Source organism: Eubalaena glacialis, chromosome 15, assembly GCF_028564815.1.
Source record: "Eubalaena glacialis isolate mEubGla1 chromosome 15, mEubGla1.1.hap2.+ XY, whole genome shotgun sequence".
NCBI classification, from domain to species: Eukaryota; Metazoa; Chordata; class Mammalia; order Artiodactyla; family Balaenidae; genus Eubalaena; species Eubalaena glacialis.
In genome coordinates this window covers 78,141,411-78,157,707 of record NC_083730.1, presented here as the reverse complement: position 1 = coordinate 78,157,707, position 16,297 = coordinate 78,141,411, and the positions used below count along the sequence as shown (strand labels likewise).

The window sequence follows — 16,297 nt, the reverse complement described above, 5'->3', positions numbered from 1 at the left end:
CCCATCCCTCCCAGTTTCCCCCAAAACTCATCCCTCCGAGTCTCCCCCAAACCCATTCCTTCCATTCTTCCCCATCTAAGCAAACGGTAACTCCATCCTACTAATTAATTGCTCAAGCCAAAAACTTTCACCTTATCCTGCCTCACCTCTGTCTTAACCATACAATCTGTCAACTCTACCTTCAAATACTGACAATTCTGCCTTCAAAAAAGTCTCAAGTTCTCAAGCACCTCCGCTGCTGCTGCCCTGGTCAAAGCCAACATCATTTCTCTGTTCAAATTATTGCAATTTGCCTCCCTGCCCATCTCCCTGCTTCTATCCTTCCCCTTGCAGACTGTCCTCCGTGTGGCAACCTGAGTGATCACCTCACTCCTGTGCTCAAAACTCTCCTTAGATTTTCCATCTCACTCCAAGTAAAAGCCAACGGCTTTACCCTGACCGCAGTGCCCCGTAGGATCTGACCCCTCCGTTATGGCTGCACCTACACTTCCCTCTTGCTCACCCTTCTCTGATGGTACTGGCCTGTCTGCTGATGGTGCACCACGTGCATTAAGCACATTCCCACTTCAGGGCCTTTGCACTTGCTGTTCCCTTTGCCTGGAACGTTCTTCCTGAGGTTATCTGCATGCCTTGCTCCATTATTTCCATCAGGTCTCCACTCAAATGCCATTCTGTCAGAGAGATCTATGTAAAATGGTGATGCCCCCATCAGCACACCCTTTTTATCTTCCCCTACTTTATTTTCTTCACAACATTTATCACCATCTCACATAATGAATACTTACCTGCTTCTTTGTTTACTGTCTGTCTCTCCCAATTGACTCCACAAGGATAAAGACTATGACTTGTTCTCTGCTACATCCCCAGAACCTAGAACAGAGACTCCAGCATAGAGTCTGTGCTTAATAAATATTCGTTAAATGAATGAACAAACTAATCACTGCCACCACCAATGGCTACTGTTTCGGGGAGATATTTTGGGGGTGTCTGCCCAACTCCCTATAACCTTCATCTGAGAACTATTTTTCCCCAAACACAGTGGTCCATGAAGATGTCTTTGTTCTATGTGATGGTGTCCTTGGACCAGAGATGGATGGCGTCTGAGCCAGTGAAAATCGCTGAGACTTTGATACAATGACTGAAAGTTGCTAGTTTCAATATCTGAAAGGGGTAAGAAGTAAAGTTCGTAAGTCAAGAAGCAAAGAAACCTTCTGCAGGGAAAGAAGAACGAAGCAGGTGTGTGGAGAGCCGGGGTTCTGGATACAGAGGGGGCAGTGAGATGGAAGAGGAGGGTGAAGGCAAAGACTGGCAGCCGAAGAACTATCAACAGCAAGATTTCCATCCTCAACTTGGGTCCTGCAGTCAGATGATGTCCAGGCTCAGCTCACAGGGCCCCCTGGCAACTCAGGTCTAGAGACTCAAAAGGGAAGAACAGGCACAGAGAGGGCAGATACCCTATAAATGTAGCCATGCGATACGCCTCTCACGGTGACACACAAGGGCTGAATTCAGGTTTCAGGTAACTTGCACATCGCAGGGACAAAATTGCAGGATCAAAACCTGCCTGATCATTTATTTAGTGTTCATCTCATGTTGACAGAACTTTACTTCATTTCAACAAATCTAGAAATACTTTCCACTTCTTTACAGTCATGGCAGAGATATGCAGGAGACAAAAGATGTTTACAGAAAAGGACAATCTCATTTTACCACAGTAAAAAAAACTGGGGAAAGAAAGGAAAAAAAAATGGGGACTCTATAGGAAAAATTAAAAACTTGGGTTTGCAATGTTTTGACCACACCACATATCCTAGAAGAAAACCACCTACCTGAATTTATTTCAGGAGCAAAGGAGAAAAGAACCAAAGAGCTTCACAAGACACTTTGTATTTTAAGATGCATCAAAATCGGAAGTAATTTATAAGTGTCTTCTAGGGAAAAATTACCCAAAAGAACACAAAGAGTTTCACAGAAAACCAGAAGCCGGGCATATAGACAAACAAAACATAGCTATGAGAGTTAAATTATCAGTGGTATTGCAATTTAGAGCTTTGGTTCACTTTAAAGACCATCAGAACACACAGTAAGAAGGAACTGATCCCAAATTTATCACCTTCTGGGAAACAACTAAGGTACAACCACTAAAATAATAATGCCTTGCTGTTGGATCAAACTTCAGCTTCAGAGCATTTAGATTTTAATGAATCTCTGCTTCCACATACCTAAGTTCTTCTATAATGGTTCATTCTGTTCTCAGCCTTATTCCCCTGGCCCCAACCTGAAAGGGCAATTTTTTGAAAACTGACTGGATTTAAGAAGCAGGTACATAAGAGATCTAGAAAGCAGGCCATCAGCTACTTGGATTTAGCTTCAGTTTAAATGAAACGTTAATGCCCTGATTTAGTGCCTGACAATTTATCACCCCAGCCTGACGTCTACAGAGGACTTAGTAGAGTACAGATGTGATCTTGTTTTTTTCCATTTCCCCTGAAAGCCAACTCAGTTTTCCCCCATTTTGTTGTTAATAATGTATAAAAGATGAACTGAATTTCAGATGTCACGGACTGAAATCATCAGGTCAGCGTTTAGAATCAACCTTTTTCCATGGCCAGAAAAGTCAGGCTAGGATTTCCTTCTAAGTTCTATCCTGACCCCGCCAAAGGGATCATAAAAAACTCCCTACTGCCACAAGCTGTAGGAAGGTTTGACTTTGTTTCTCTAAGCATTGCCTAAGTGAACTTAAAGAATCCACCACTGCACCAGATACCCAATTTGCTGCTGTAATTTTTTTAAAGTTCATAGTCACTTTATAGGAAAAGTGGTCTGTGCAAATGATGGCCTCAGCTATTTTGAAGTGTAACACAAAAATGGGACTAGATTACAAAATAGCTCACTGGGACTTCCCTGGTGGCTCAGTGGTTAAGAATCTGCCTGCCAGTGCAGGGGACACAGGTTCGAGCACTGGTCCAGGAAGATCCCACATGCCGCAGAGCAACTAAGCCTGTGTGCCACAACTACTGAGCCTGTGCTCTAGAGCCCGCGAGCCACAACTACTGAAGCCCGCGCGCCTAGAGCCTGTGCTCTGCAACAAGAGGAGCCACTGCAATGAGAAGCCCGCACACCGCAATGAAGAGTAGCCCCCGCTCGTCGCAACTAGAGAAAGCCCGCGCGCAGCAACAAAGACCCAACGCAGCCAAAAATAAATAAATAAATAATAATTTAAAAAAACAAAATAAAATAGCTCACTTCTTATATTTACCAAAAAGGTTTGATATCTTTTAATTTTAATTAAAAATACTTTTCAGACTTTAAATATGCTAACCAAAATCATGTAGGATATATAATAAAAATTAAAGATGAGTAGGGGGTTCCCTGGTGGTGTAGTTGGTTAGGTTTCCGCGCTTTCACTGCTGTGGCCTGGGTTCAATCCCTGATCGGGAACTGAGATCCCGCGAGCCACATGGCCTGGCCAAAAAAAAAAAAAAAATTAAAGATGAGTAACAATCATCACTTTTTTTAACACAGAATATAAAAAAAATGTTAATATTAACAATAATCAGCGAAAAGAGAAAAATATGCATGCACAAGGCTATCCATTGTATCTTCTTTGTAATATATTTGGAAACTATCCAAATGCTCATCAATAGGTTGAATAAACTATGGTACATCCACACAGTGGAGTACTGTGCAGTAAAAATGAATGAAGACTATCTGTAGATAATACTGTGGAGTGATCTCCAATGTAATAAAAAAAAGAAGTTGGAAAAAAGTATGCAAAATTATGCTACTATTTATCCATGAAAGGATGGGTTATGAAATTACAGATATATATTTGCTTATACTTTTTGAAAGGTAATGATGAACTACAACTTTTTTTTAAATGGCTATAAATATAAGGAGGAAAAGACAGGGATAGAAGATAAACTTCTTTGAATGTACTTTTTATATTTGACTTTAGAATCAAAGGCAATATTTTATATAATTGTAAATAAAATTTTATAGAAAGAAATTTCTGAAATCAAAACATAAAATGAAACAAATAACCTAGTTGTATATCCAGTTCGTATATAACCACATAGAGAAGACTATTACAAATGAGTTGAAAGCGCAGTAATTTGACTATACATCTCTGAAGGATCTACCCTAAGGATTAAAAAATAAAAGCTGGAAAAAAAATTAAACTGTTTTCAGTAATGATATTATTGGGGGTAGCAGAAGTCTTATTAGTCTGAGTCTTAAATTTGAATTGGAAGTACCATTTGGACTCATAATTTATTTCAAGAAAACAATTTTTTCTAGCTCCACCCATTGAGAAGGAAATAACCAACCTGACAACAATAAACACTTCTGGCTCCCAGACTGTAGTCTCTAAATACCACTTCCCAGGAAAGGAAGAAAGAGAAGGAAGGAAGAAAGGGAGGAAAATGAGAGAAAAGCTAACTCACTCCTTGGAGAAATGACTGATTCCAGTTCTGACATGGGAAATGTATTACACTGTAACAACTTATTACACCAGAAAGTAAGGAATCTAGCAAAAACTACTAGAGTTGTATAGGAAGGAGTAGAAGCCAGCTTGCAGAAGCTCCCACTGGTCAAAGCTAAAATAATTTGAGCAACAGAAATGATAATAAATGCCATAGATAGAAGCACACTAAATATGTTTAAAAAATCCATGAGTACATATAGATAAAAAAAATTTTTTTTGGAGAATGCTATTTTGAAAACTACTTAGTAAACAGGAAAGAATCAGGCATATATCCTGCCTTGGTGACAAAAAGCTCATCTTTATAGAAATATTCCAGTTAATAATGACGAATGATAAAGTTAAGAATACCACGATCTTACACACCTTATAAGTGAATGGATCTAGGCAATAATTACCAGTTGCTGCTTAGAAAATAAAAAGAGAAGCAACAGGACATAAGCACCTCCTGACACACCATCTCATACGCAGTCTTGCCAAAGAAAAACTGGATCTAACAAAGTGTCTAGATAGATCAACTTACAAGAAATACAGGGGAGAAAGGTGTTAAAATCCACCACAGAGACACACTCAGAAAAATCCAGATCGTAAGTAACTCTCTGGACAAAGGACCTGCTTTCTCCAATAACAAAAACAGTAACAAAAAACAGGGTCCTGTGGTTTGAATGTTTGTGTCCCCCCAAAATTCCTATGTTGAAATCCTAATGCCCATGGTGATGGTTATTAGAAGGTGAGGCCTTTGAGAAGTGATTAGGTCATGAGGGTGGAGCCCTCATGAATGGGATTAGTGCCCTCATACAGAAGGCCCACAGAGCTCCCTCACCCCTTCTGCCAGGAGGGAATACAATGAGAAGTTGCCAGTCTGGAAGAGGACTCTCACCGGACCATACTGGCACCATGATCTCAGATCCAGCCTCCAGAACTCCAGAATTCTGAGAAATATATTTCAGTTGTGTATAAGCCACCCAGTCTATGGTATTTTGTTATATCAGCTGAATGGACTAATACAGAGAGAGAAGAAAAGGGAGTGGAAGAGAAAGGAAGGGAGGGGGAAAGGATGGAATAGAGAGGCTGAAAGGGGAGTAAGAATATAAAGAGGCTTAAGATTTTAAAAACAGTGGGAATTCCCTGGCGGTCTTGTGGTTAGGACTCTGCACTTTCACTGCCAAGGGCCCAGGTTCGATCCCTGACTGGGGAACTAAGATCCCACAAGCCTCACGGCAAAACAAAACAAAACAAAACAAAAAAAACAGAGTTTAAAAACAGAGATCCATGGGGAACTTATTTGAAAAGTGATCCAACAACAAACAAGTTAAAAAAAAAAAAAAAAAGACAACTAGCTTAATTGGAACAATGACTAGCTATTTGATGAACTTTTATTATCTTTTTTTAGATGTGGTAGTAGTGTTTTGGTTAATTTTTTAAGAATTACATGAATACTGAAATATTTATGATATTTCATGTGATATCTGGGGTAACTGGTGAAACTGATAATGGTACATGGGGGTTCTTTATACAAATCTATTTTATATTCAAAATTTTTTTCATAATCAAGTGGGGAAAAAACACTTCCCAATTCAAACAATCTGCAAGTGTGTGTGTGTGTGTGTATATCAAGAAAATGTGAACAGTGACTGATATGTGTTAATATTAAGAAATTATTGTTAATAGTTTTAGGAGTGATAATGATATTCTGGTTATAATTTTCTTTAATGAAATAGTTACAGATGAAATAACATCTGGGATTTGCTTCAAGATAAGCCAGGGCTGGGGGAGTTAAGTGGGGTGTAGTTTAAAAAGACTGGCCAGGGGCTTCCCTGGTGGTGCAGTGGTTAAGAATCTGCCTGCCAATGCAGGGGACACAGGTGCAATCCCTGGTCCAGGAAGATCCCACATGCTGCAGAGCAACTAAGCCCATGTACCACAACTTCTGAACCTGTGCTCTAGAGCCCTGCTCCTCAACAAGAGAAGCCACCGCAACGAGAAGCCCGCGCACCGCAACAAAGAGTAGCCCCTGCTCGCCACAACTAGAGAAAGCCCACGCGCAGCAACGAAGACCCAACGCAGCCAAAAATAAATTAATTAATTAATTTAATTAATTTATTAAAAAATAAAAAATAAATAAAAAGACTGGCCAGATATCAACAATTGTTAATGCTGAGTGATAGGTATATATTGCTATAATTATACAATTTGCTCTGCTTCTGTATATATTTGAAATTTTGCATAATAAAAAGTTTTTAAAAATAGGCTTTTCATTCAAATTTTGATGTAAGATTTCTAAAATTTCTGTACTTATCCCTCTCTCAACTCAAAGCTCCTTAAAGACGAAACCCTGTCCATCTTGTTCACCATGGTGTCCTTGGTGACTAACCCAATGCTGGTATAAAAGAATAAATGTGAGGTCAAGTCCCTGGTTAGCAATGTTCAGCAATGACCATGACTGTTCTATTCTGTACACATCCTCAGTGCTGCAATTCAATCAATATTCGTGGTACAGAAGTTGGACAATTTACTTAACCTCCCTGAGTCTGAGGCTCCTCGTCTGTAAAATGGAAATAATATCTCACCATTAATCTGACATACTGTGGTTAAAAGGACTTCATGTGGCCATTCATTTGTTCATTCATTCCACAAATATTTATGAATTCTAAAGTCCTACAAAAAGTATGGAATAATCATTCCCATAAACAGAGTAGTATTAATAAAATAACATAAATATTAGCTAAATGTAAATACTCATTCAACAAACATTTACGGAGTTTCTGCTGTGTACCAGGCACTGCGCTACATGCTAAGAATAACTATGAAGGTAAATATGGCACACACACACAAAAAATTGTTTTTGACGAAGTTTTCTGTCACAGGGATGATAACGGAGAGAATAAGATTACAATGAGTTGGCAGGTGACAAACTTCAGTGCAACAGGAACACAGCCCACTCCCACTGGAGACATTCTCCTACCCAAGCTGGTTTCAGGAAAGAAATCAGTTCACTTAACCTCTCAAAGTTATAAATTTCAACTCCCAGATTAAAGCCACCATGAGATAACTGTCTTTCACTTATTCACTGCAGTAAAGCTATAGATTCTTTCTATAGACCCCAGCCAATGCTGGAAATCTTCCGAAGAATTAGATTCTTTTCTTTTTCTGGGGTTTTGCCAGCAGTCCAAACCAAAAGACCCAAATGGAGCTATTGGCTCATCCATTTAATATTAACTGCCAACTCCCTTCTCCCAGAACATAATGCCACTTTATTCGAAAAAGCCCCCTCAGCAACTTGTTCCATGTCAATCAATGGCCAAATAAGGAAAGGACGCAGATCCAAGTCTTTCAGATCCAATCCCAAACATGAAACCAACTTCTCTTCCATTAAGAACAGGATTTAATAAATCATGTAAAAAAATTTTTTTTAATAACTTACCTCAAATTCTTCCCAAAAGCCTTGTTTGACTTTATCTGTGGTCTCAGCTAATTTGCTTAGTTCTCGAACCCGACTTTCTATTTCAGCAGCATTGATACGAGTTGTGTTGAGGGGCTAATCAAATTCAGCAGTTGGTGTGAAATGAAGAAAGTATTACAGAAAAAAGTGTTAATGCAAAAAAAAAAAAAGACTTCTATGTTGGTGTTCATAGAGGCAAGGACAGGAAGTTCACAGTAAAAGTTTTCAAATAGAGTTTCACTTTCCTTTCTGTTCTTTCAGGAAATATATCTTTCTTCAATCTCCACACACTTTGCTGATATAAATTCAAACCTATTTTTCTTTATAAATAGACCACAATGTTAGAGATGGTATCATTTGCCACTAAGTAATAAGTGTGAGCTTTGAAACAGCAATAACTCCAAAATGTAAAGGTATGATCACCTAAAGGTAACCAAAGGTGCATCTACAATGAAAATTTGATAAAAACTTTGCTTTAAAAACTCCATAAGCCTTTTAGAATTACATATGGAGATAATCATGAAAATGATGTAATATCTAGAATTTGTTTCCAAATACTACAAGAAGAAGGTAGTGAGTGGAGTAATAAATGAAACAAGATTTGATGAGTTGATCGTAATTGAAGCTGGGTGATGGGTACATGGAGGTTCACGATACTATTCTACTTCTGTCTGTTTGGAATATGCTATGTTCGGACTTCTTAAACTCTATAAGGAGGGGGAGTTTAGCTTTCCAAAATGCTTACCTGCTTGAGTTGCAGTACTGTGCCCAATGTTTCTACCATAGGATTCTTCTTGTAATGCTCCACGAGATCTGTCAAAGAGTCAAACCGTTCTCCTCCACCAACATCATATTTCAGTTCCTTTCAAGACAAAAAAAAAAAAATTATGTCCATGACCTTTATGTTAAATTACTGTTTTTCCCAACTCAAGTACAGAGACTAACTCTCCCCCAATAATGGAAAGATTGAAGAGCTGTAAGAGCACAAAGAAAGGGAAGCAACAAAGATGATGAAAATGGAGAAGCAGATCCAATGTAAGAGTTCATTGTGAGGTGTGAGAAGCTCTAAGTAAGTATCCAACATTAACTAGGCCACAAAGAAGTTTCTCCCTCATAAGTTAAATAAATAGCTAGAAAAAAAAAAAAGAAAAACCATATTTACTATTTACTTATACTCTAGGCTAAGTGACTATACACAAGGCTGCTGAACAGAAGATAAATAACTACTTCTCTCTGAAACACAACAAACTCTAAGGCTGGTGAGGCAGCACTGAAGCCCAATATACAAGCCTTTACTTTCATCTTCTAATGAAAACTTAAAAGGGAAATTATAAACAGAGACCAGGAAATTTTTTCTGACAAGGAGACCAGAATAGGCTGTTTCAGGAAAACAACAGGAAAATGGTTAAACTTAGAAAATACAAAACCCTAGAAATGATATATGAAGATATTTGGGTATGACCTTTTATTTAAAAATATATCGAGCGAGCGGGGAAGAAGCACTTTCAGAATGACAGAGTTAAGGACCTCTGAAAATCTGCTCTTTCACAAAAGTAACAAGAACCCTGGCAAAAATTGTCATCAACTTTTTCAGAACTCTGAAAATTAACCAATAAAGTTCAAGGAGCGTTTATTCAAGAAAAAGATTGAACCTTGATGAGAACAACAAATTGTGGCCTTTTAACTTGCCCTATTCCCACCTACCTCTCCCCAGCTTCTTGGTAGCCTTGAAAACCAATAGTCTCATAACCACAGTAGCTGTGAAAACAAAGCAGCTTAGCATAACTGGAGTAGATAGATGGATTTGGAGCTCTTTCCAGACCTATCCCTAGACAATTATCACTATCTGATCTGTTTAGCAGATCCCTGGGAAAGCCTTATTTTCAGAGCTTGTCTTTATTTGATTGACTTACAGCTTACTCAGCCTGCCTTCAGGGGATCTCCCAAAAACAATCAGCAGCAATTGTTTAATATCACAGCTGCCTAAGGCAGCAATACCAGTCAGGGCAAATAAGAGATTGATCAAAAACTTAAAAGGAAAATCCAGGCAACGTCCACAGGGGGCTCTGAAAACCTCCAACATATCCTTGAGAATCTAGAAGGACATGTGCATGTGCATGTACATGGCTGTGTGAAGTCCAGGAAAGATCCAAAAAGGCCCTAATCTTTACCTCTAGCTGATCCTGAGGTTCTGTGCAAGCAGGAAGTGAAGGCTAAGGCAGAGTTTTAAGGTGCCAGAGCACTGAAAGCAGTCATGCCCCAACACACACACACACACACACACACAGACACACACACACACAGCCTCTCTGGCAAAGGCTGGGAGATTTAATGTTTCAAGGCATTTAAGGAAATCTCTGTTCAATCATTAACTGATCACTAAGCTACCCAAGCAAAGACTTCAGTGGCCACACAAGACAAAGACAGGAAAGTCACTGAACACACAAACAGCAACAACAACTACAGGAACAATAAAAAGTAGCAACAACAAATAATACTGCCTCAGAAAGGAGGGCAAAGGATTTATATTATATTATTTAAAATGCCTAGTTTCCAACAAAAACTTATGAGACATGCAAAGAAACAAGAAAATATGATCCATACTTGGGGGTGGGTGGGGGAGGGTGGGAAGCATTCAACAGAAACTGTCCTTGAGAAAGCCCAGGCAAAGATTTTAAACCAGCTAGTATAAATATATTCAAAGAACTAAAGGAAACTATAAATTAAAAGAAAATATGAACATGATATCTCATCAAATAGAGAATATCACAAAATGATAAATACATAAATGTACATAAATGTTCATAGCAGCATTATTCATAATAATTAATGGGCCAAAATGCCCATTAATCTTTTAATGGATAAACAAAATGTGGTATATATCCATATAACAAAATGTTTGCCAATAGTTTACTGACACATGCTATAACATGGATAAACCCTGAAAAACATGCTAAGTAAAAGAAGTCAGTCACAAAAGGCCACATATTACATGATTCCATCTATATAAAATATACAAAATAGGCAAATCCATTGAAACAAAGAGGTTAGTGGTTGCCAAGAGCTGGCGGGAGGGGGAAAAATGGGGAGGGACTGGTAATGAACCCAGGGTTTCTTTTTGGGGTGATGAAAATGTTCTGGAATTAATGTTGTTGGCTGCATAACTTGTGAATATACTAAAACCCACCAAATTGTCCACTTTAAAAGGGTGAATTGTATGGTGTGTGAATTATATCTCAATAAAGCTGGGTTTTTTTGGGTTTTTTTTTAATCTTATTGAAAAACTGAAGCAATAAGTGAATAGACAGCTGCTATTTAGGAAACTATGTCAAAACAAAGTTTGATGTAGTTGACCAAGAACCAACCTCCTTGGTCTAGCCATCACATTAAAAACAAGAAATGGTGAGTTCAGTTCTCCCAGCCTTAACCAGAATTCTATAATATGAAAGTACATGTAGTCACAGGCTAGACTGTGCTGACCCAAGGGAGAAGCTGAGGCCATCGCTTTAGAAATTGAGACAGAGGCAGACACCAGCTGTAACCAAGCACAGACTGAGATACTGCAGGGCTGGGAATTCCCTGGCGGTCCAGTGGTTAGGACTCCGTGCTTTCACTGCCGAGGGTTTGGGTTCAACCCCTGGTTGGGGAACTAAGATCCTATAAGCTGCGTGATGCAACCAAAGAAAACAAAAAGATACTGCAGGGCAGAAGGTGACGTACTGAGGCATGACTTAATCTGCCAGAGATAGAGAGGAAATAAGTAATTTAATAAAGTTCTGAAATGATGAAACAGTTATAATTAACAAGGTACTAAAAGTGTAGAAGCCCTTAACTAAATGACTTTGGAAGTAATGGTGTCGGTCTTCTCCCAGCAGAAAAACCACCCAAAGATGACATTTCGCCAGACCCACAGTTCAATCCGGGCTTTACCTGACAGCGGATCATAACGTGGGTCACTTTAGACTTGCCGTCATTGCTCTCCCCTTTGTCATCTCCGGTTCGGACAGAGAGAACAAAATCTCCAGGGTGGCTCTGGCTCTCCCGCACAAGAAAGCTACCGTGTTTTCCTTTCTCGGTTAATAATTTCTCTGCTTCTTTCCCAGACAGATGTCCATGAAACCACCTAAATTTTTTTAAATGAAAAATCAGTTGAGTTCTGCCATGGGCTCACAACATTCTTTCACAAAACCACCATACATAGTCACCTCTACTTAACACAATTAAAAACAGGCACGTTCCTCCAAGAGATTGATCCATTCCACATAAGCCAGAATTTGCATCCCAAGCAGGCAGGAAAAATGACAAAGATATTAAGAGTGACCATTAGGGGAGTTCCCTGGTGGCCTAGTGGTTAGGATTCCGGGCTTTCACTGGCATGGCCCAGGTTCAGTCCCTGGTCAGGGAACTAAAATCCCACAAATCACGTGGTACGGCCAAAAAAAAAAAAAAAGACCATTAAACTCCTTAAATGAGCCCACAGTCATTTGGAGGCAAATATCCTCAATCTTTCCTATTTTCTTTTAAATCCCCCATCTTTTAAAAAGGCAATTTGTCATTTCTCCACTGCCAAACCCTAAAAGGACCGACTATTTAATCACAGTCATTTAAAGAAGTTATAATAGAGAGTTATGGTAGCGACAGAGAATCATTTGAATGTTTGCCCTTGCTTTGGCATGCAAACACTACATTAAAAAGGATCTTCATTATAAATTAGTTCAAGCATTCCAAGCTTTTCCAGATTTCCAATCTATACTTCAATAGCCTCCAAGTTTGCTGTCAACATCTTTGGACTATCTACTGGGTTATCATTTCAAATTTTAATGCACGTAAGACTTGGAGTAGAGGCAAGGGATTTTGCTAAAAATGTGAATTCCCATGCATCACAATCAGAGATACCAATACACTAAGTCTGAATGGGGCCCAGCAATCTGCATTTTTAACCAGCACACCAGAGTCCTAATGTAGGCCGTCTGAGGTCAGACTTTGAGACAATGCTACTCTAAGTTACTATAGAAAACATCTTAACATAGTCATATTAATAATGTGGCTTTTTCCCTCAGGATCTTGGTGAGGAAACAACCATGATCACAGCACATAGTGCTAATGGCTCAACACTAAAGGAATATACTTCGAGGTATTTTTCATCTACCCTCAACTGAACAGAGTAAAATTAAATAAACTGCACAGAGTTGGCTGACAGCCTTTTGCTTAATAATTTGGCTGGAAAACAAATTATCAGCATAAAATACCAGTGACACAAAGATATAAGTAGAAGAAACCTACTTGAAGACAGAAAATATTCAAACCTAATTAAGAGACCCTGATTTGGTACTGAGTCAGAGAGAAGAGACTGGGAATGCAGAAAACCAATAAAATCAATGCAAGTTAAGTCAAGCCCCAGCTTTCATCAGCTTAGTTCCAACACTGGGGAAAGATCTCTGAAATAATACAATTCCCTCTAATTAGGGTCATTCTCACACATTTGTGGATATAACATAAAAGAACTGATGAAAAATCTGACCGAGTTCTCTGCTTTCCCACTTCTGAGCTTAAACTGACATCTGTTGGTGGCATTGCTGAATAGCTGGTCAGAAGCTACTACAGGGAACTGCTATTTTGGTGTTCCCATTATCATTTGTTTTCCTCTCCTAACGCTCAAAGTTCAATAACGCTCAAGTTCAATAATCTTAAAATTACTGCATGTGTCACGTATATACAGGAATAGTCTGAGACTTCTGTAGAACGAGTGTAAGTAACACTGACTGAAGCTTTTGCAAGAAAAGGCCACTCAGAATAATCTGATCCTATTACTCTTACTTTAGTAACACTTTTAAGATTACAGTTTGAGAAACAGAAGTCAAACCCCCATAATGCATTCACTTCACACCTATGGCATGGGAGAGATGCAGACTCTGCAGTTACGAAAATGTAACTGACCTTTCAGAGGTAGGATCTGCACAGTTCAGAGGATATTTGAGCTCAATAACATCTCCATTCTTCTCTTTTAATTGCCCATGATGTTCCATGTAATACTGGACCAATTCAGCCAAAGTGGCAAACTTCTCCCCTCCATACAAGTCATAGTAATCACCAGTGTTCTGAATCTTGATGTGGGTGACAGCTCCATTTCTTCTAAAATAGTCCATTAGAAAAGTGGGGGGAAAAGACAAATAAAGAGCTATACTAGTAAAAATGGATCTCATATTATCAGATTTCACCTAAACATTGAAACAAACCCAAGGAATGTACAAGTTTACGCTTTTCCTAAACAAATGCAGTGAGTGAAATAACCACACAGTCAACCACTTCAACACAAAGGGCTCTGCGTATATTAAGTGACAATCATTTTTCTCATCATTAATTAATCAAGACAAATATCACTAAAATTAAACGTACATCTACCTTATAATCCAGTAAACCCACTCCTAGTATTCTGCCCCAAAGGAATGAAACTGCATGGCTACCAAAAGCCTTGTACAAGAATATTCATTGCAGCCTTTTTGTAGTAGAAAAAAATTGAAAGGTCAAATATTTATGGCCAAAATGGATACACAATTACTCATACAATGAAATATCACACAGGAATTTAAATAAAAGAGAGAGAGGACCATTGATATATACAATCAAATTAGGTGAATCTCAAAAACATTACGTTAAGAGAAAGAAGCCAGACACAAAAGAATATATACTGTATGACTTCATTTATATGACATTGTAGAATAAGCTAGTCAATGGGGATAGAAAAGAGAAGAGTGGTTGCCTCCTAGGGGGAGGGAGAATAGAAACCGGCACCAAGAAACTTTCTAGGGGGATAGAAATACTCAAGATTTTGATTGGAGTTTTGGTTGCATTGATAAACACATTTGTCAAAACTCATCTCACTATACACTTAAGATACTATACATAATTGTATCTTTAAAAATCATTTTAAAGACATATAATTAACGGAGTTTCCAAAGTGAGATAGCTAGTATGTCAACCCAATGAATTGACAACACTGGCCAAAAGTTTCTAAAACTTAGTATTTTAGTTAGCCTAGGCAGTTTGATGATTTCCATTTGGTTTTCTGTACTACTAAATACATCTCAAGGACACCCATAATCATCTTTGTGGACCCGAGGGGTCTGGCAACCCCAAAATGGTAATCACTGACCTATATTTATTTTTTAGTCTGACCCTATAGTGTTACTGATGAAGCCTCTGTTAAATATAAACACACTTCTACTAAAGATAAAGGAAAATGGAAACGAAGGAAAGTAAGAAAAATTGTCCTACAATGTTAATAACAATATCTACTTCTAATTTTTGGTTACAGTCTTTTCCAGTGGGTAAAAAAGGCACTTCGGGTCTCTCTCCTCCAGCTACACCTGATTCTATTTTAACACCTCAGCTTTCTATCTCTAACCTTGACTTAACATATCACAAAAACAGATATTTCAGGTATGGACTATAAAGCAACATAGATGGATCTCAAAAACATGATACTGGGAATTCCCTGGCAGTCCAGTGGTTAGGACTCGGCGCTTTCACTGCAGCGGCCCAAGTTCAATCCCTGGTTGAGGAACTAAGATCCCGCAAGCCACACAGCGCAGCCAAAATAAAACATGATATTGCATGAAAGAAGCACAATGCAGAATGATATGCTCAGCATGTACCATTTATGAAAATTTCAGAACGCACACAAGTAATATTATACATTATTCATAACACAGACATACATATATATTCTATTTTATTATTATATTACTTTTATGTTATATTACCTATTATATTATATGTACTTTTTTTTTTAATGAACTAGAAAGAAATACACCAAACTCAGAAAGTAGCTGTCTCTGTGGCAAAGAGAAGAACAGCAGGAAGGGTGGTGAAAAAGGGAAATTTTGCTTTTTTTTACATTTTATTTTGAAGAAAAAAATGACTGGCGATAAATACAATATGGGTAATTGGACATAATTTTTTGTATTTTTTTTTCCTCAAAATTAAAAAAAGGGGATCTTCCTTGACTAACTAAGGCAACTTAATCATCAAATTTTCAGCACGGGCACATAACAAAAAGATTAGATCACCTGTAGAAAACTAGAACAATAAACTTGTCATTTATGCATGCACACACACACACATGCATCTCAGTGTCTATAATATACATCATATACATAAGAAAACATATATAAAGTGAAACTTGGCAGTTTAAGAGTTGTTAAAAGCACTGGTTCTAAGACAGTTCAACAAAAAGATATACAAATGACCTTTAACCTTATTAAAAGATGTTCAGCTTCAATCATAAGAGAAATTAAAATTCATTGAGATACCATTTCTCACCTATCAGGTTGACGAAAGTGAAAAGCTTGACAACACTCAACTGGAAGCTG

At 38.2% G+C, this 16,297-nt stretch overlaps 1 protein-coding gene across 2 annotated transcripts in view; it reads right to left on the bottom strand.

The window, feature by feature from the left end:
* The window catches only part of PTPN11 (protein tyrosine phosphatase non-receptor type 11), an 86,053-nt gene that overhangs the window by 50,440 nt on the left and 19,316 nt on the right, over positions 1 to 16,297 (bottom strand). For both annotated transcript variants that reach the window (XM_061170505.1, XM_061170504.1), the window contains exons 3-6: positions 13,863 to 14,057; positions 11,856 to 12,048; positions 8,671 to 8,787; positions 7,908 to 8,021 (exon numbers count right to left, since the gene is read on the bottom strand). In XM_061170505.1, coding sequence (XP_061026488.1) covers positions 7,908 to 8,021; positions 8,671 to 8,787; positions 11,856 to 12,048; positions 13,863 to 14,057 — 619 coding nt within the window. The remainder of the gene's footprint in view (positions 1 to 7,907; positions 8,022 to 8,670; positions 8,788 to 11,855; positions 12,049 to 13,862; positions 14,058 to 16,297) is intronic.